The sequence below is a fragment of the Manacus candei genome, unplaced genomic scaffold, assembly GCF_025592945.1.
Source record: "Manacus candei isolate 608988 ecotype Guabito, Panama unplaced genomic scaffold, ASM2559294v1 h1tg000014l, whole genome shotgun sequence".
In the NCBI taxonomy this organism is placed as follows: domain Eukaryota; kingdom Metazoa; phylum Chordata; class Aves; order Passeriformes; family Pipridae; genus Manacus; species Manacus candei.
This window is the reverse complement of record NW_026138062.1, coordinates 74,127,863-74,146,728: the sequence shown is the minus strand read 5'-3', so window position 1 is coordinate 74,146,728 and position 18,866 is coordinate 74,127,863. Positions and strand designations below refer to the sequence as shown.

Below are 18,866 nucleotides of genomic sequence, written 5' to 3'. Positions count from 1 at the left end.
CTCCATGTCCTTCCCGTGCTAGGGACCCCAGAGAATGGTGTTTGTCCCTCCAGGAGCCCACCTCGATCCCGGGACACCTCTATCCCCGGGACACCTCGATCCCGGGACACCTCCATTCCCGGGACAGCTCCATCCCGGGACACCTTCATCCCCGGGACAGCTCCATCCCGGGACATCTCCATCCCTGGGACACCTCCATCCCCGGGACACCTCCATCCCCGGGACACCTCCATCCCGGGACACCTCCATCCTCGGGACACCTCCATCCCGGGACATCTCCATCCCTGGGACACCTCCATTCCCGGGACAGCTCCATCCCGGGACACCTCCATCCCCGGCACAGCTCCATCCCTGGGACACCTCCATCCCGGGACATCTCCAACCCGGGACATCTCCATCCCTAGGAAACCTCCATCCCCGGGACACCTCCATCCCGGGACACCTCTTTCCGTCCCCCGGCTGGCAGGGGGTGGCTTTTGAGGGGCACCCGCAGCGCTGAGTCTTGGCAGGGGCCAGGAGCAGGGCTCAGACTCCCACATTCCCGCCGCAGGGATCACTCCCGTTTCCCCTCGGGGGCCGTCTCGCCCCGTCAGGGGGCGGAGCTTTCCCGCACTGGCCCCGCCCCTTGCACTGGCCCCGCCCCCCGGGCAGGCCCCCGCGCGCCTGCGCACCGCGCGCGGTGCCGGGAGCGGGGCGGGCGCCGCCATGAGCTTCCTCATCGACTCCGGCATCATGTTCACCTCGCAGGTAACACCCGCCGCCCCCACCGCCGCCGGTGCTGCTGCGCGGGGAGGCCACCCCCGGCCGGCAGAAGGGCGAGGGAACGGGAGGGTCCCGCTTCGCCCCGGGGTTCCCGCCTCGGCCGCCGCCCCTCCGGGAGCGTGAGGGGCGGTGCCTGCGGGTGCGCATGCGCAGCGCCCGGCTCACGCGGGCCTCCCGTTCCCCCGTGTGTGTCGCGCTGTCGCTGTGTCGCGACATGGAGACCCCCGAGCTCCTGCCCCGTCCCGGGGCTGCTCCCGCACGTGTCGCGGTGACCCCCGCGCTCCTGCGGCGGCCAGGTCAGGGCTTCGCTGCGTAAGAAAAGGTTCAGCCGATAAAGGTCGTAATGGAGCTTTTTTGCGTGAGTGGAGCTTTTCCTGCGATACCGCTCCACTTCTTGAGCCCGAGTGTAGCTTTGGTACTGTTAGCAATTCACCCAGCGCAAACATTTTTCTGTTTTTTTTTTCTTTTTTTTTCTTTTCCTTTGAATTCCGAGTTCTGACTTATCTAATTAGCTTTTCTTTCATTTCTGGTGGCGGCTTTTCAACTTCTCATCACTGTATACATTTCACATCGATGTGCACTTCCGTGTGTTTAAAGTTACCCAGTTGGATCAGGCAGGGGAGTTCATCTTGCTGTTCTCTCTTTAGGGCTTGGTTTGTTTCTGGTGCTCCTTAAGAAGATTGGATGTAGGCAGTTGGACCAGATGATGGCTGTGAGTCTCTTCCAGCTGAAAGCCTATTCCATCGCATTCCAGTCCATTCTTCTGTTCCAGGTTTACCCCCGAGGAATCTGCTTGTTTACAGCTTTGGAAGGTTTTTCGTTGTCTGCTTCCAGGAATTTAAAAGGACGCCGCTGTTTTATCCCAAGTGCCTCCTTCTCCACTGGTCTGTCTGTGGTTCAGCACTTCCTTCAGTTTTCTCTTTCTGCTGCCATCTTTCCATTAATCCTTGTTTTACCCCAGCTGAACTCACATAGGAGCCCTTTAAAGCTTTTCATGTCATCCTGCCTTTATCATTATGAAGTGGGTTGTGGTCTTGGCATACTTGAAACTGTCCTGTTGTTCTGTGTGAGGAAACAGTACCTTCTTCCTTAGCCTCCTTTGCTAGGAATTTATCTTGCCACTGTGTTTTCTTTTACCTTCCACTCCTGCTCCTCCTGAGTGAGCATCTAAATGCCTCTTCTTCCTGGCTGCCTCTTTGGCAACTGAGGTGGTCCAGCTGTTTGTTTCTGCCAAAGGGGCAAGGTCCTGCTCCCTCTTTGCTTCCACAATCACACTCTCTTTGTGCTCCCACCAGTGTTTGGTAAGATGAGTTTAAGTGGATCACAGAGGGATCTGAGCTGCTGAGCTGGTGTGAAATTTTTGTTCTGTAGTGAGGAGGGATGAGCTGAGGAAAGAGAACCTTTCACCTCTCAGCTGGGAAAAGCTGGTTGTCCTTTACAGGCTTTAATGCACAACCCTAATTCCTGACAGTTTGCAGGACAGGTCTTGGTTGTTTCTTAGAAGTGCAGTGTTCTCCTACTTGATAATGCTTTGATTTTTACTCATAAAATGCTTTTCCACTGCTTTGATACTGTTAACAATTCACCCAGAACAAAAACTTTCCCCTTTTTTTTCCTTTGAATTCTGAGATCTAACTTACCTAATAGCTTTTCTTTAATATCTGATGGCAGCTTCTCATCTTCTCATCATCTTCAACAGTATCAAGTGAGGTGTTTAAATCACTGCACGTGTCAAATGCTCAAGATTTTGCTGACTTTATACATCACTTTAACCTGATTAGATTGTGAACAGTTACATGTCTTTCTGTGCTTTTGTACAGTCCCTAACACAAGGGAAACCTAATCTTCTTCTATAATTTTCTCTGTTATTATTGCACTTATCTCCTCATCTTTTTCTTTTACTCATTTCTTTTTGAAGAGTTCGACTCTACCTTTTCCCTCCTTTCCAGTGTAAAACGTGGAATTACTTTGTGTAAATCTCATTTGCTTATCATGCTTCTTTAACTTATGACCTGTAGATAGGAGGCTTGTGGAATATCTTTCCTTTTTACAAGCAGCTGCTTTAAAGTCTGAAGTCCTCCTCCAACAAGTCTTACCAGCTGTTGCCAATCATTAGACCTCATTTGACCTTATTCCTATTTCAGTTCCTCTTTCAAGGCACCTGTGTTTGATCTTCCTTGCCCAGCATTCCAGGTATTCCTTGTCTGTAAACCATGTTAGTCTGTTACCTTTGCCACTGTGGTAACTCCTGATGTGCAGGGAAATAATCCACAGGCGTTTCTTTGGTTTTGTCTTTGAAAGTTTCCCATCTCCACCAGAACACTCTGGCCTTTTCCATGTGCTCTGGGGAGATAAACTGACTTTATTCCATGATGTCTGACATATTCTGCTCTTTGCCTTGGTCAGAGCTACTTCTGTAAAAAATACTGAATATCTTCTGAATTCTCTTTTTGCTTGGGTTCTTTTAAATCGTTACACTCCCTTTTTCAGTGTTGTGAGGAGTAGATGGAGCTGCCCACAGGGGGCCTGACAGCACACTCCCCTTTTGCTCTCTGCAGCTGTGTAATTGCAGTTTTGGCCACCTTGCTCAATTTGGTTTTGTTTCGTTTATCTGCAAAATACTGTGATGTTAAATTGGTTTCTTCAGGCATGTACTGAAACTCAAAGCAAATTTTGTGAAGTGCTCTGACAGCCGCAGAAATGCAAAGTTTTATTGGTTTTTCCTGCTTCACCTGCGTTGTCCATGTGGCTTTCTGCAGCTCCAGACTGTGGTTTGAGGCATTCAACGCTGCCTTTTCCCTGCCTTACAGATGCTTGTAACACTTTTCACTCACTTTTGTGTCAGGGAGTGACAGCTTTGCTGTGAAGACCCCTCCAGAAAAATCAAATGCTCTTCTAGTCTTAAGGAAACAGCAGATATCTTTATAAAATTTACTCATTTCTAGAAGATGTGTATGTGTTGGACATTCAGGTGTTTGCTTTGCCTCCATTACTGTGTTTCCTGTAAAAAAACTGTGGGCTTTAATTCCGTAGATTAGAAGAGTGAAACAAGAATCAACAGTGCAAGGGATCCTGGCAGGCCAGGAACTAAGGAATTCTGAGAATTTAGGAATGCAGAACTGGGTTGTCTTGACTGAATCCTCCATAAGGCCATAGCCTTCTGTATCTGCTGCACTTGGATATGTAAAATACACTTTCTTCCATGGTACTGTGGCAAGTTTTAGTCTTTTGTGGATCTTGGGTACTTTGGCCCAGCTCTTTTCCTTCCCTGTGTTTCATGTACAACCAGTAGGGAAGGGGCTTTGTGTTCTGCAGGTGTTCAGTGCTTCGTCTCTTCTGCAGGTGCTGTTCTTTGGATTTGGGTGGCTGTTCTTCATGCGTAAGCTCTTCAAGGATTACGAGGTGAGAAGGAACCTTTCGTTACAAGTCTGTATCTTCAAAATTACTCCCAATTATAGAAATACTTTTAAAACTGCATTTAGCCTTATTCCTCTCTTTAATCTCCTTTTTTCTTGTTTTGAATTGTGTCTGCAGTTGCTTTCTTTTGAATTTCCTCTTGTGCTTCTGTTTGAAAGACTCCCAGATATCTGAGGAAGCGGCTTCCTCTGGGGCCAGTGAAAGTTTCCACGTTGGCTACTGTTAAATAAAAAGAAATATGCAGGGTATGCAGGGGTAATAGGAGACTGGTTTGCTTTTTGCTTGAGCAGGCCTATTTTGTACAATTGTAAAATTTTTGAGACAAAATGAAGTTCAGTGGTTAACTTAAAACTGAGATGTGTTCATTGGGGCTAAATTAGTTGTGAGGATGGGATGGGATAAAAATGCCACGTTCTCTTATTCCTAGACCAGGATGTGAGTGTGTTCTAGGTCAGAGATGGCTTAAGTGTGAGCCAGATTCAGACCCAACAGTTTATCTGATGTGGATTTTGTTTTTAAATCTCAGGTTAATGTCTAAGAGCTCTGTTAGCTTATGAGTTTTCCCTCTGGTTTCCAAGAGGATTTTGGTTTCTCCCTAATTAGATAAAAGGAAGGGTGCAAGAGACCTGGTTGTGGGCCATCATCATGCCTTGTGATTTGTGTTTGCTACCTGAGGGATATCAGAAAGCCATTCCAGGAATGGAAATGCCTGATGTCTCTGGATTGTTTTCTGCATTGCAGGTTCGACAGTATGTGGTCCAGGTGATCTTCTCTGTGACTTTTGCCTTCTCTTGTACCATGTTTGAGCTCATCATCTTTGAGATTTTGGGAGTGCTGAACAGCAGGTGAGTCTGGGAGTCCCCTCAGGGACTAGCCTATCTTGTGTTCTACACCATCTTCAGGCTAACTTCTGAACTAATGGATTCGTCTTGGATTGGGGAAAACATGTGAGGAAACTGCCAACAACTCAATGAAGGTGTCTGTGCAGCAACATTTATTAATTTGGCAGAACATGAGACTAGAATCCATAAGCTTCTGATTTTCTATGCAATCACTATTAGTGTGGTCTAGATCCTTAGTGCAAGGTTTTAGTCTTTGACTTTCTCCATTTGTGAAGTTAAAAGGAACAGTTTCTTTTATGGGAGTATTGTGGAGCTTTAGATCATTGCTGAAGAGCACTTTTTACAGATGTTAAAGGACTACAGAAACTTTAAGCACTAGTTTTTCTGTGCTGGTCAGAGCAGGGAATAAGATGTGAAGTGGACTGTGGAGTGAAAGCAAGGTCTGTAACAACAGAGGATTTGTGAATCAAAGGTGCATCCTCCCTGGACCATAGGGCGAGAACTTCTATGTAAAGAGGATGTTAAAGACTGTCTGCTTTGGAAGTCAGTAGGAAAGAGGAGATAGAACAGTAACATGTAGAGGCTAAGCTGGTTTTCTGCTTATTCTCTCATCATACTAGTATAAGAGAGCAGTCAAAGGAGTTGAAAGGCAAGAAATACAGAGCTGAAAAAAGGTAATGTTAGTTCTGACTGTATGTTATTAGTATGTAGACCTTGCAACCAGAGAGGTCACTTAGGAGAATGTTTTTATAAGCTTCACTAAAGGGATAGATGAAAATGTTTGCCTCTGAATTAGTTAGGAAAAAAGTGACAAGGATCCTCATAATTTCTTCTTCCCTGAGGCACAAAGAGGATATGAGTTAATGCTGGGAATGGGACATGTGTTTTTCTATTCAAGCAAAGTGAAAAGTTAGTTCAGCCCAAATGAATCTCATCTGCATTTGACCAATCTCATTTGATCAAAATGATCAATACTCCTTAAAAATTTTGCTTTGCAAAGTCTTGAAGATGAGACAACTCACTCCGAAGGGAAACATGTTGAATTATCAACATTAAATATTTTTAATCTTTTCAATATTTAGCCCTGTTTTGACTCAGCCATTCATTAGAGTATTAATGACTGCTTATACTTAGTTTTGATTTACTGTTCAACTAGATGAGCAGTCAGTCACATGAATCATGCTGCAACCAGCATTAGTCACCACAGAAAATATAGTATTTGATAAAGTAGCCCAGTGTGTTTTTCTGGATAGTTGTTAATTTTGAAATACACATCCTTGAGCTCTGTATTTAAAATTAAAACCGAACAAAACCCCAAAACAAACAAACCTCCCTCCCCAACCCTAAAAAATGCAAAAAAATCCACTATATTCTGTGTGCTAGGCTAATATTATTCCATGCATGATGTAGTTGAAAGGATTGTTTGACATGTGATTTTCTTTGAGGGATGTGTTGTATTATGATATCATGCTAATCAGTATTTTGGCTTTATTTCAGCTCTCGATATTTTCACTGGAAGCTGAACCTGTGTGTCATTTTGCTCATCCTGGTCTTCATGGTGCCCTTCTACATTGGTTACTTTGTTGTGAGCAATATCAGATTGTGTGAGTATTTGGTTTGTGACAGTGGCACTGAGAACTTGGGACTGGGGATACAAGTGAGAAATAACTTTTCTGGGACAGAGAGATATGTTGGTCACTGTCCTCATTGCTCCCTCCTTCCTCTGGCTTTCTTCTACCTCTATAGCTTCTCTTTGGAACTTTATGCTTTAGCATGAACTGTTCATTGAACAGTCAGGAAATGCTTTACATGACTCCAACAAATGTTACTTTTCTTCATGGGTTTAGACAAAGTTGGGCACTGTAGGGTGGTATTACTGGAATTTGTTCCTTTGCAATTTTAAGCTTGCAACCAGGCTCTGGAACTCATGGCAAGGCTGTGTTGTTCTGCTAGGGGGCAAAAGAAATGAGGCAGAGAAGCTAAATAAATCAGTCTTGAGGCAGAAAAGCTCAATAAATTACCTTTTTTTTTTTTGTTGGCTTCTACTGTCTGGATGAGTGTTCTTCCATGCTCTAATGGACACTTAACCCTTGAGCTATTGATATTCATTGCTCTTTTGTGTTAAGCTTTGGCATGGAGGGTGGTATTAGATGTGTAGTTTTGCCATGAAGATGAAATATTTAAGTTTCACGTCACACAGCATCAGAAAGACTGTGGGAAGTGAAGGGGTGCACACCGTGAGCTGTAGCTCTGTCAGTTCTCACCTGCTTTGTCCACCTGTGCTCAAAGTAGCCTTTAGACCAGTGTGGCAATTTTGCAAGCTAGGAAAAGCCCTAAAGGGAAAACCTCTTTTAAATGCTGGTTTTTTTCCCCTCTCCATTAGTGCACAGACAGAAACTCCTTTTTGCGTGTGTTCTGTGGTTGACGTTCATGTATTTCTTCTGGAAGTTGGGGGATCCGTTTCCTATCCTCAGCCCAAAACATGGTGAGTTTCATTTTCTTGCTGATTCCTTCCCTCCTGCAAATAGCCTTTGCTATCTCTTTTATCTTGGAGCTATAATTATCTCATCTCTACAGCTGGGACTGTAGAAAGTAGCTCTTGAAACTGAGGGGTCTGCTCTGCTTTGAAATCTGCAGCCTGAGGGTTGTCAGACTGACAGAAATGGGTGGATACACCTGGATTATTTGCATGAGTTTTCTTTCATTATCACAGGAAAACCTGAGGGAAGTGAGTGAGTCCTTACTGAACCTAGACTATGAAAGGACACTTTGAGGACACAAAAATCTCCACAGAAAGTTGATCACAATTTTTGTTCACTTATTTCTTTTATTGTGGACACCAAAGCTAGTTTATTTAAGAAGTGAATCATCAACCAACCCTTCACCTGACTTTTTTTTCTGTCAGATTATTGTTTCTTGTGACTGAAATCAGATCAGTTTAGCATGGGTGGCTGTCCAGTTGACAAAACATGTCAGGGGGAGCCTAAACACCAGACTGTGGCCAGCAACAGGCCTGGCAGCATGTGCTGGCTTTGGTACAGATCTATGCACTGCCTGAGCCCAGTGCAGCTGCCTGGTGTTAGAGGGTGAGTTGGTGAGTCCTGCTGGGTGCCAGAGCTATTTATGTGCAGAATTAGCTTGGGCATAGTTTTGTAGCAGTCATGGAACCAATGCAGTGTGAAGATACTGTGTACTCTTGGGCTTGTTTGGGTCCAGCAGAGCTTGTTAGCATGTGCCTGGCTGTGCTGAGAATCCTTGAGGCACCCAAGTGTGCTGAAGGACTGTAACACTGTAGAACCACACTATTTGTCACCCAGGTTTCCTGTGGAACTTACTTTGCCCTTAAAACCTGTGTTGGAAAATCGTCTGTGTGTTGTTCTCAACAGGTGAATTTCACCCAGTTTCCCTCAAATTGGTGAATTCTGTCTGCATACATCATGGTCAGCTTAGTCTTTCTGTTCTCTAGGAAGCTGCTTCATTCTGTACTAATGTGTAAGAGAAAAAATCGAAGGACGCCAGTTGCTGTAGGGGCTGCTCACCCTTTCATCTGTCATCGTAAAACTTTTCTGAGAGGGAGTGTGTATCTGTGTTTTGTAATTGTATCATTTGCCTCAGAAGTACAGCAGGCAGTGTACAGTGCAGATCCCTCTGCCCAGTGTTCCATTGCCAAGGAAAAGGTGCATCCACTGTGCGCTGCAGAAGGTGCTTGAGTTGGCAGAATGGGATAACCCAGTGGGAACTTAGCCACGGGGTCTAGGTAATCCTTTTCAGGTCTCTGAGAAGGTTCTGAGAGGCTACCCAGCATGTGAAGATTTGCAGAACTGGTAGTGGGGTGTTTTCTGTTTTTAACTTCTTTCTGGGATGATAACACAAACAGTTGCACAGTGCCTTATCCTACCAGGTGTAGACATAAGGTTAGACAAAGGATTCCCTGCTTCACTGCTGTGGTGCTGCTGTCCTACCTGTACAGACAGGGCTGCTGCAGGGTTTCATCCTGACTTTGGGAGCTCATAGTAGAAGGAAGGTTATGCTTAATTACATAATAGTATTCTGATAAAGCTCTTACCTTTATCTGAGTTGATAAAACATTCACTTTATCTGGCCTGATCACAAGAGGGCTGCTGTGAGTGTTGTGGGGAAGCATTGCTCTAACCAGTGGAATGTCATGTCATTTTGAAGGCACCTCTCTTTTAGCTGCTGCGGTCTGACAGTGTGTGGGGCAAAAGGCCAGTGTATTGTAGCACATTCTGTAGCTCGTGTAAATCTCTGTGCAGCTGCACATGACTGTGTGTCTCGGTTTCCCTTTGTGAAGTCTTTTTGCCTTGTTTTCATCATTTATTCCACTTCTCTGAAGCATGAAATGTGGCTTGGCGCTTGGCCATCTCAGCTTTGCAGTCGTATAAGCTCCAAATGTGCTGTGTGTGGCAGCTGCTCTGTAACTACCTCCCTCAAAAGTGACTGCTGTTTACTAGGACGTGGCACCATATCCTGAGAAGACAGGTTGAGATCTGTGTTTAAGAATAAATGCAGCTTCAGTGCTTGGTGTTGGTTACAGCACAGGCTTGATGTTCATGCTGAATTACATGTTCCAGAGTCCACTTGGTGCTCAGGTGGAATACCTTGTTGGCGTTCACCTCAACAATTGTGTGTGTCAGCCAGATGAATGCTGAACAGCCAGGAGCAGCTTAAGCTTCCCATACTGTCATACCTCCACTCTGCTACAAGCACAACTTGGATCTGATGTGGAGGGGTCACTTCTAAAGACAATTCACAGAATAGGGATTCCTCTCTGTCTCCAGGCATTTTTAGGCCAGTTTGCCGGGACCAACTGGTTTGGTGACTCTAATCCTGATAATTGCAGAAGTGTCTGTGGAGGATGTCTCCTTTGTAGTGTCTGGTGGATGATCCATGTTCCCACCTCAGCAAAGGGCAATCATAATGTTTTATTAATTTGGAACCGAAATTTTGACTGTTACTCCTCTCCTTGTATCTGTCTTAAGTTTCTCCATAGCCAGGGTTTCCCATCCCTGTTTCTAAGCATGGTAACATGATTTCTGAGAGAGACTTCCTTTCTTTTCACAGTCCCTGTCTGTCCTTCCCGTTACCTGTGGTGATTGCAGGGAGAAGGCAGTTGGATTAATTAAGGAGCTCTGTACTGTGTTGGGAAGGCACCAAGTGTGGAGCAGAGTGAAGAGAGCAAGGTTACTAATGCCATGTTTTCCCTCTCTCAGGAATCCTGTCTATAGAACAGCTCATCAGCCGCGTTGGTGTGATTGGGGTGACACTCATGGCTTTGCTGTCAGGATTTGGGGCTGTCAACTGTCCATACACTTACATGTCCTACTTTCTCAGGTAACTGCAGCCTTATGAAATATTTGTCTAGCTTTTTGAGATTATTCTTCTGCTTTTCCTGTGTCATTGTTTCAAGTTCCTTTGTTGCTTTTTTTTTCTGAACCTAGCTATCGCCATGTCTGTGTGCTAGAACCATCTCCACTGCTGAAGGATATTCTCCTTATACAGGCTTCTCCCTTCTTTGTTTCGTGGGCATGTGCACATCTCCTCTGAAATGGGATAGCAGACCTAATTGGGTGTCTTCATTTTGCAGGAATGTGACAGATGCAGATATTCTGGCTCTGGAGCGACGACTCCTTCAGACTATGGACATGATTGTTAGCAAGAAAAAAAGGTGAGAAGGCAGCAGTAGCACGAAATTATTTATTTCAAGGACTTTCAGTCAGTGTGGTTCTTGAAATGACCAAAATTATTAGTCCTGTCAGGGCTGTGTGTTCCAGTGAAACAGGTGACTGAATTGGGGTGAGCTGCGTGTGGCGTCTTGTTCTGGCCTGATGCATGACTTTGGTTTTTTCCCAGACGTGCACAAAATAGTGTCCTTTGTGAGTGCAGTGGCACAGATTAGGCTTCCAAGACAATTTGTAACTGGTGGCAGCATAACTAGTCTGTAGGGTGGGCAGCTTTCTCTCTGCTGAGTCAGAACCCTGAGGCCACTGCAACTGGCTCTTACTGGTGGTGTCAGGACAGAAATGGTTTATACGTAGGGGACACTTCTCTGCTGTGTGGATCTGGTGGTTCTGGTCAAAACTGAAGCAGGGCAGTGAGCTGCTGTGGACACAACTGTATTCTTGCAAATGGCAAGGTTTACATTAGTTAAGTTTTGCAGAATTGCAAAATATTGCTAATGTGAGTATAGTGTAGTACATAAGTGTGCCATCAGAACTCTGCCTGTGCTGGTTTGGCTTATTCCAGGTACCCCAAGCTAAAAAACTGCTTTGGAAACAGTGCCATTTCATTTACACTGAAAAGGTTTTTGACTGCCATTACAAATTATGTGCTGCATGCCTTACTAATTGTGCAGAATAAATACAATTGCCATAGTCAATTCAAAGGTTTGACTGTCTGACACTGAATTCTCACAGCAGTCCCCATAAACTTTACTTTTGGTGCCCTGTTGTTTTAATGGAACCTTTTAAAATAAGCAAGGGAGCTTTTAGGTAGTCTAACCTTGCTGAATTTATCACCAGCATGTTTATCTGCTAAACAGTATTAGCAGCTGAAAGTGTAGTTAAAGCATAACTTCCTTCTTCCCCTTGGAAAATGTTAAGTGGTGAACAACTCTTAACTGCATATTTGTGGTCATGTGTGAGATGGTAAGTAGTGAGAGAATTTAATTACTCGGGTTCAATTGATTTAATTGACTGGAAGCCTACTAAAATACCAACTTTGGACTTAAAAGAGATTGTACTCTTTTGTTTTGTACAGAGTTTTTGGACCTCTGGTCCAGGGAGAGTGATATTGGAGTAAAAGTAAGGATGTCTGGGACTTTCAACTTTCTTGCCTTTCTATGGCCATGAAATATTCTGCATATAGCAATTTTCTAACCATTATGAAGAGCCGTGTTAACATGTATTAATCACTTGGGAATTATACTGAAGTTCATGTATATGTGTTTAAAAACACCCAGACAAACCCCAAACAAGCCCCAAAACTATGTAGTCTCAGAAATGTGGAAGAAATAGCAGAAACTTGAATTCTGTAGATTTTATTCTCTTTTTGCTTTTACAGGGAGCAGTGGCTTGCATAATTGGACTGCTCATATAAAGCAGAATTTGAGAAGTTAGCTATCTACCAGTCTAAATGCATTGCAAATCATTTGCAGAACAAGTGGGAATAGCAGTATTTTACAGTGTAGGGTAAATGCTACAGTACCATAAACTCTCAGTTACTTGCTGACCACCTTCTCAGTGCCACTGACAGTTCAGAACTTACCAGTGCACACAACAGTTGTAAAGCAACAGAACATAAAACTTTTTTGATCTTTTTGCTGATCTTGACATTATGGAAACTCACCTCTAGGGCTGTCAGGTTCTTTATACTCATCCTTGCAGGTATGACATAACTTAGCCTCAGGTTAGAACTGCCTAGATTCTGTGACACCATTGCTTCATTGGGCTTCATGTTAGAGTCAGATCAGCTGCTCTGACATAGATGCATCACAAATCTGCACTGACAAAGTGTGTGGGTTTTACCTGTGGATCCTTTCTGTGAAGTCTCCAAGACTCCTGACAACTGGGTGGGTACAGAGATCCCTGCCACCTCTCAAAAGAAAAGATTTGCCTTTGTATATCTGTAGCCTTGTGCTTCACCTTGACATTGCTGCATTTTTGCTGCAGTGCTGTGGATCATGTGGGATGGAACATGTGACTCGGGTTCTGGGAAGAAAGCAAGGATTAAAAATGCATTCCTTACATTTGGCAGCTTTTGGGAGGAATTGGATTGTTCTGAGATCTCTGTTATTTGTGGTCTGTGGCCATGTGTGCTTTTATGTGTGTCAAGTTGGGTGCCCCAAGGGTGTTTCTTCTGCTGGATGTGAAAGAGAAATGATGAAACAATTTTTTTTAAATTTTTTTTTATTACACTGCTTATCAACCTTGAAGCTCAGCACCAAATGTAGCAACACTGGCTGCAGCTGCAGGAAAGGGCCCGAACGCTGTTCCATCACGGATCACCTTGACAATCCTTTGCATAGTTTTCAGCTTAGGAGTGGATAGCTGGCTCACAAATTTCCGTGGGAAGAAATGCAAGGGAACGAGACCAGAAGCCAGCAGTGCTGGTGGGGATCACGCTGTGGTGCACAGGGGAGTGTGAGGGAGTGTGACATTCCAACTGTGCTGTTGGAATGAGGTTCAGGAGTCACGTTCGGATTGCCTGTAGTTCAGTCCAATAGTGGATTTGTGTATTTCTGCTTCATAACAGCTTGTCATGCAGCCCAGTAGTGAGTGACAGCATATCAGAGAGTGCTGTGCACACCATCCAGTGCTTACAGGTCCGTGGAGAAGGTGGATGTGATAAAGAAGAGGTGTCCAAAGGGAGAGAGGAACATGAGAGGTCTTCCAGTTCCTGAACTTGAGATAACACAGTCATGTGTTTGAGGAAAGGAAAGAAACTAATCATATGACTGAGAAATCCATTTGAATTCTTATTTTTAACTGGGTTTAAATCCCCTTAGGGATTGAAACAGGATCCTGAATGGAAGACTTGGGAAGCGTCTCATTGAATCTTGCTTGATTAGATCTGGGCTCAAATCCAGAGCTAATCAGGATAATTTTATGTGGCAAGGTTGGTGCTTAGAGGGAAAAAAAGAGGGCATCTGTTTGCAGTGAATTTAGTTTAGCACTGTCTTTTAAGAAACTGGGGAATTTTTTTCTTTTTTTTCTTGTTTTGATTTTTCATAAGAATACTTTATTCCTAAGGACTTGTGTTTTCTGTTCTTTCAGGATAGCAGTGGCTCACAGGACAATGTTCCAGAGAGGAGAAGTGCATAACAAACCCACTGGTTTCTGGGGAATGATAAAGAGTGTTACAACATCTGTTCCAGGCAGTGAAAGTATCCTTCATCTGCATGCTGGCACCTGCCTTGGGAGGCGAATCCAGCTTGCTTTGTTTTGAAAGGTAGAAGGCTAGTTGGGACAGTCACAAAGCATTTGTGTTTCAACACATTTCAAGCCTGATGTCTCCTGGGAGGTTTGCTCTGTAGCACTGGGCTGTCTGACCTTTTGGCCTGGGCTTCTTGGACACGGTTTTACTTAGACACAGGCAGAAGTTGTGTGTTTCTGCCCTGCCCTATGAATGTGCTGTTGCATGACCATGACTGAGGTGTACAGCAGATCAGAGGGCAGATGTGCACCCTTACAGAATCATGGAATGGCCTGGGTTGGAAGGGACCCCAAAGATCACCTGGTTTCAGCCCCCCTAGTGACAGGGACACCTTCCACTAGACCAGCTTGCTCAGAGCCCCATCCAACCTGGCCTTGAACACTGCCAGGGATGGGGCATCCAGAACTTCTCTGGGCAAAGTGCCTCACCACTGTCACAGTGAAGAATTTCTCCCTAATATCCGGTCTAGACTTGCCCTCTTTCAGTTTGAAGCCATTCTCCCTTGTCCTATCACTATATGCCCTTGTCAAAAGTCCCATCAAAAGACCCTCTCCAGCTCTCTTGAAGCCCCTTTAGGTACTGAAAGGCTGCTATATGGTCTCCCTGGAGCTTTCCATTTTCAATGCTGAGCAACCCCAGCTTTCTCAGCCTGTCTTCTAGGAGGTTCTTCAACCCTCTGATCATCTCTGTGGTGTGACACTGTAGCCATCTGCCCCATCACATCACTGATGTGAGAGTCAGCTTTCTGTTCTGCTGCATCCTGTGCTGGATAGGAACAGGTGAATGGAAGTTGTTCTACCCAGGAGAAAGGAGTAGAAGGAGAAAAGGGAATAGACAAGTGGCTGTATTTATCTAACTTAGTTACTTACCAATGATTTCTGTCAGATCACTTGAAGTGTGCAGTTTGCATATTTAAGACTGAGGATTCTTCTTCCTCTTCTTTCCCACTAGCTGTTAAAATCAGAATTTGGCTCTTTGTAGTAACCACTAATCTCTTGGGGCAGTTACTCAGCAGTTCTGTTTATGAAGCTGATGTGAGTGTGACATATTGTGAGATGCACTTCAGTGACAAGGGACACTGAGCAGCACCCTTTGAGAGCTCTGGTTCTATTCTGTGATGTGTTCCCCAGGCAGGGAGATAAAGAGTTTGTTGCATGACTGCCTAAATAGTGTGTACTGCCTACCTCCTTAAACTGGAGCAGTGTGCAGTATGTACATCCTTGGGCTTTCTTTGGGTGCTGTGTTAACAAGGAACATGAAGACTGAATCAAAAAGCTGATTTGGATCAAAAAAGTGATCAAACCTTTAGATGTGGCCCTTGGTCTGAAGGTGGAGAATGTTCTGTTTTTAGCTAAGAATATGTGATGTGTTCTAGCCTTGACTATGCTGGTTTGCCAGATCTGTCCCTTATCCAGCAAGAAGTGGATGCCCTGGAAGAATTGAGTCGGCAGCTTTTTCTGGAAACTGCTGACTTGCATGCAACAAAGGTACACAGCAAATAACTACCCAGATGGGTGTTGGGAGGTCAGAGTAGTTTGAAAGAGAATGTGTGCTACAGAAATTGAAGTCTGTTCAACAGGTAAATGTTGAAATGTAATGCAGTGGAATGAGGATATGTTTCTTTAGCTTTGGGTCTAGAGGACAGTTTCCTTCCAGTTCTGATACATCCTGGAGTCTGCCCCATGTCCCTAGTAGCCATTCAGAAGCTTCTGAATTAACACTTATGAGTTCAGAAACATTTGAATTAAAGGTGTAGAAGGTAGGGCTATGTTTGCTACTATCAGTGCTCCATTAGAATTTTATGTTTTGAGTGATTGTGAAAATGATGGGGTTTTTTGTGTTCTGTTCCCCTCCCCCCTTTTGTGTTTTCCAGGAGAGAATAGAGTATTCCAAAACTTTCCAGGGAAAATACTTTAACTTTATGGGTTATTTTTTCTCCATCTATTGTGTCTGGAAAATCTTCATGGTATGTAAACGTTTTATTGCATTTTATGTGGGCTTATGTCATACCCTGCATAGCTTGTGCGATACGTGCAGTTCGTTAAGTAATGCTCTTAGTTTCCTTAAAATTGGGCTTCTGGAAGTTCTGAAAGAAACTAGCCCTTGGCTGAAATAAAGCTCTGGATCTGTCTTTTTGTGCAGACATTTGGCATTAGACAAGCAAGTCTTACAAGTGTGCATTTTGCACCTTCTTAGACAATCCGACCACGCCCTGCCCCTTTCCTCAGTGATACAACCTAAGCCATGAATTTGTCTCACTGTGACAGAGAGAAATGCTTTTGTCTTTTTGTTTGAAGGTAAATCCATCTCTTTCTCACAGGCAACCATCAATATTGTGTTTGACCGTGTGGGGAAGACTGATCCAGTCACAAGAGGAATTGAGATCACTGTAAATTACCTGGGAATCCAGTTTGATGTGAGTCTTTACTAATTCTGACAGCCTTTTCAGCAGTTCATATCTTATCCAAATAAAATCATACTGCTGACAGGGAGAAGGTGATGGACCCTGGGAATGTGTCTTTGGCTTTTGACTTATTGAGGAGGAAGGGAAAATGCACCATGAACGTTCCTTTCACACTGACTCTATGCTGAGATGGTGATGTGGTCTTGCCAGAGAGGCATTGATTAGCTTTTTATGTTTTGGGGAAATGGAATCACTTTAGACAACTTGCTTAGATTAATACATACCAGCTACAGAGTAATTTTGATTGCTTATGCAAACGGGTGTTCTGTCATTTACACTTTTTAAATATCTCCCTATGAGAATGGGGTTCTTTGTGGTTGGTGTAAGCTAAATCTGTTTTTCTTGTATGTTTGGAGTAAACAGTTGCTAATAGGTTTGTGAAAATGTCTGTTATGTAAACCTGTCTACAATGGATATCTGTACATTAGGAAATACAAAGACCCTGAAGAATTGGCAGCTATACAATGTGGTGTCAATGGGGTTAGCTCTAAAGTTTTAACTGTATTCTTCTTTTTGATACAGGTCAAATTCTGGTCTCAGCACATCTCCTTTATTCTTGTTGGGATAATCATTGTTACCTCTATTAGAGGGTTGTTAATCACACTTACAAAGGTAAGAACCAGGGTTCTTAAGTGGTTTTAGACCTGGAAATCCATTATCAGATCTCTACCTGTAGGTGGGACAAATACTGTGTAAACTTAGAAAATACATTTATATTTAAATGTCTGAATATAAGTACTTGCAGAAGGAGGAAGGTAGGAAAAATACCTTTTGCAGTAAATTTCCCCACTCAGTCTCAGTTACGACTGTCAGGAAGAGATATGTAAATGTTAAATAAGATGTTAAATGTAAGCAAGGGTTCAAAATGCTGCTGTAACCAAGACTTATCAGTAAGGTTGATGAGATAGTGATTAAAAGCATTTGGATTACTTAATTTGAGGTGCTGGAAAGGGATTAACTCAAGAAACATGTGACTCAATGTCTTGACCTGGCCTTTGATATCTAAGCTTAAACTTCTCTATATATTGTGCTGTGACTTCTACCACATGGCACAGCTGGCTTTGGGAGATGTTTAAGACTTAACACTACAGGTTTATGAAAGTAAAATACAGGTAGCCTTCTAGAATGTATGGTTTTTCTTGGGTTTTTTTTTCCTAGTGAAAAGGTATTGAATGGTATGTACCTTTCATGCTGTCCTAAGGCATGTCAGATTTATCTGACTGCTTATTTCCAGTATTTTGTTTTTTTTTTTCCTAGTTCTTCTATGCCATTTCCAGCAGCAAGTCCTCCAATGTCATTGTTCTGCTTTTAGCACAGATAATGGTGAGTACGCAGAGCCGCGGGCACACCCGTGTGCATTTATGCATTTTTATATGTGTGCATATACATGTCATAAGGTCTTTGTGTGCTGACCCCTTTTAGCCACATAGCCTGTTGTGAAGCAGTAGCTGCTTTCCCTGTGTTAATTAGCTGTGTTAACTTGCAGGGTATGTACTTTGTGTCGTCGGTGCTCCTGATCCGGATGAGCATGCCCCCGGAGTACCGCACCATCATCACAGAAGTCCTGGGAGAGCTCCAGTTCAACTTCTACCATCGTTGGTTTGATGTCATATTCCTAGTTAGTGCCCTCTCCAGTATCCTCTTTCTCTATTTAGCTCACAAACAAGCCCCAGAAAAGCACATGGCCCTCTGAGTGAGAACTGCAGTCACGCACTGCTCTCTGTCCTTTCAGCTGCACTGCTGCAACTCCTGTGGACTGCTCAACGTGAAGAGAGCCAGGACTCTTTTGTGTGTTCCAGCAGCATAACTGGCTCTTTGAACTTCCATCCATGTCACCATCAAGCTCTGTGGCTGGTTTTGTTCAGGTGCTACAGCTGGAGGGGAAGAGGGTGCACGTATTGAACGTGAGACAGTTCATTGCCAAGCAATAAGGGCACTCCCTGGTGCACCACTGCCCAGGGACATCAGAACTTGCATGATAGGCTGTCTGGGGGAACACCTCTAGATGTTGGAACAACATCTTCATAGAAGGCACCAAGGAAATGTGATTTTTCTTTTGGAAATCGGTTCATAATTGGGATTCAGAGGACGGCAATCCTGGAATTGAATGTTTGAGTCTGTGGAATTAAATAAGCTTTTGTAATATCTCACGCAAGCATGAGCATTGGTTTTTTTGTCAGTCCCTAAGATTTGGCTGGATGCCAGCTAGAAAGTGGTTAGGATTTACTGCCTGGCAGAAGTGGAGAGGATTTCACTCCATTTCTGTCTGGAGTGTGTGCTGGTGTGTATCATTAGTGCCTGCTGTCCTTAGGAGCTGGAGATCAGCTTTCTCTTGCTGAGTCTCAACTTTCTTTCCTCTCTCTGCATAAATGTAACTGAGGCTCTGGATTCCTCTTTGCTGCAGTTCAGTGTGAAGTCAAAGACCACAG

At 44.0% G+C, this 18,866-nt stretch overlaps 1 protein-coding gene across 3 annotated transcripts; it reads left to right on the top strand.

Annotated features, from left to right (window-relative positions):
* The first annotated feature begins 632 nt into the window (after positions 1 to 632).
* GPR89B (G protein-coupled receptor 89B) lies at positions 633 to 18,587 on the top strand. Of its 3 annotated transcripts, none has more exons than XM_051778780.1 (14): positions 633 to 747; positions 4,105 to 4,164; positions 4,921 to 5,024; positions 6,519 to 6,625; positions 7,405 to 7,506; positions 10,253 to 10,373; positions 10,627 to 10,707; positions 13,814 to 13,923; positions 15,372 to 15,460; positions 15,847 to 15,939; positions 16,294 to 16,389; positions 16,960 to 17,049; positions 17,695 to 17,760; positions 17,924 to 18,587. In XM_051778780.1, the coding sequence occupies exons 1-14, from the start codon at positions 706 to 708 to the stop codon at positions 18,128 to 18,130; spliced, it is 1,368 nt and encodes a 455-aa protein (XP_051634740.1). In that variant the 5' UTR covers positions 633 to 705; the 3' UTR covers positions 18,131 to 18,587. The 3 variants fall into 3 exon arrangements, with proteins under 3 accessions (XP_051634740.1, XP_051634742.1, XP_051634741.1); XM_051778782.1 differs by lacking the exon at positions 633 to 747 and adding an exon at positions 908 to 1,058; XM_051778781.1 differs by lacking the exon at positions 633 to 747 and adding an exon at positions 908 to 1,120.
* Positions 18,588 to 18,866: the final 279 nt, after the last annotated feature.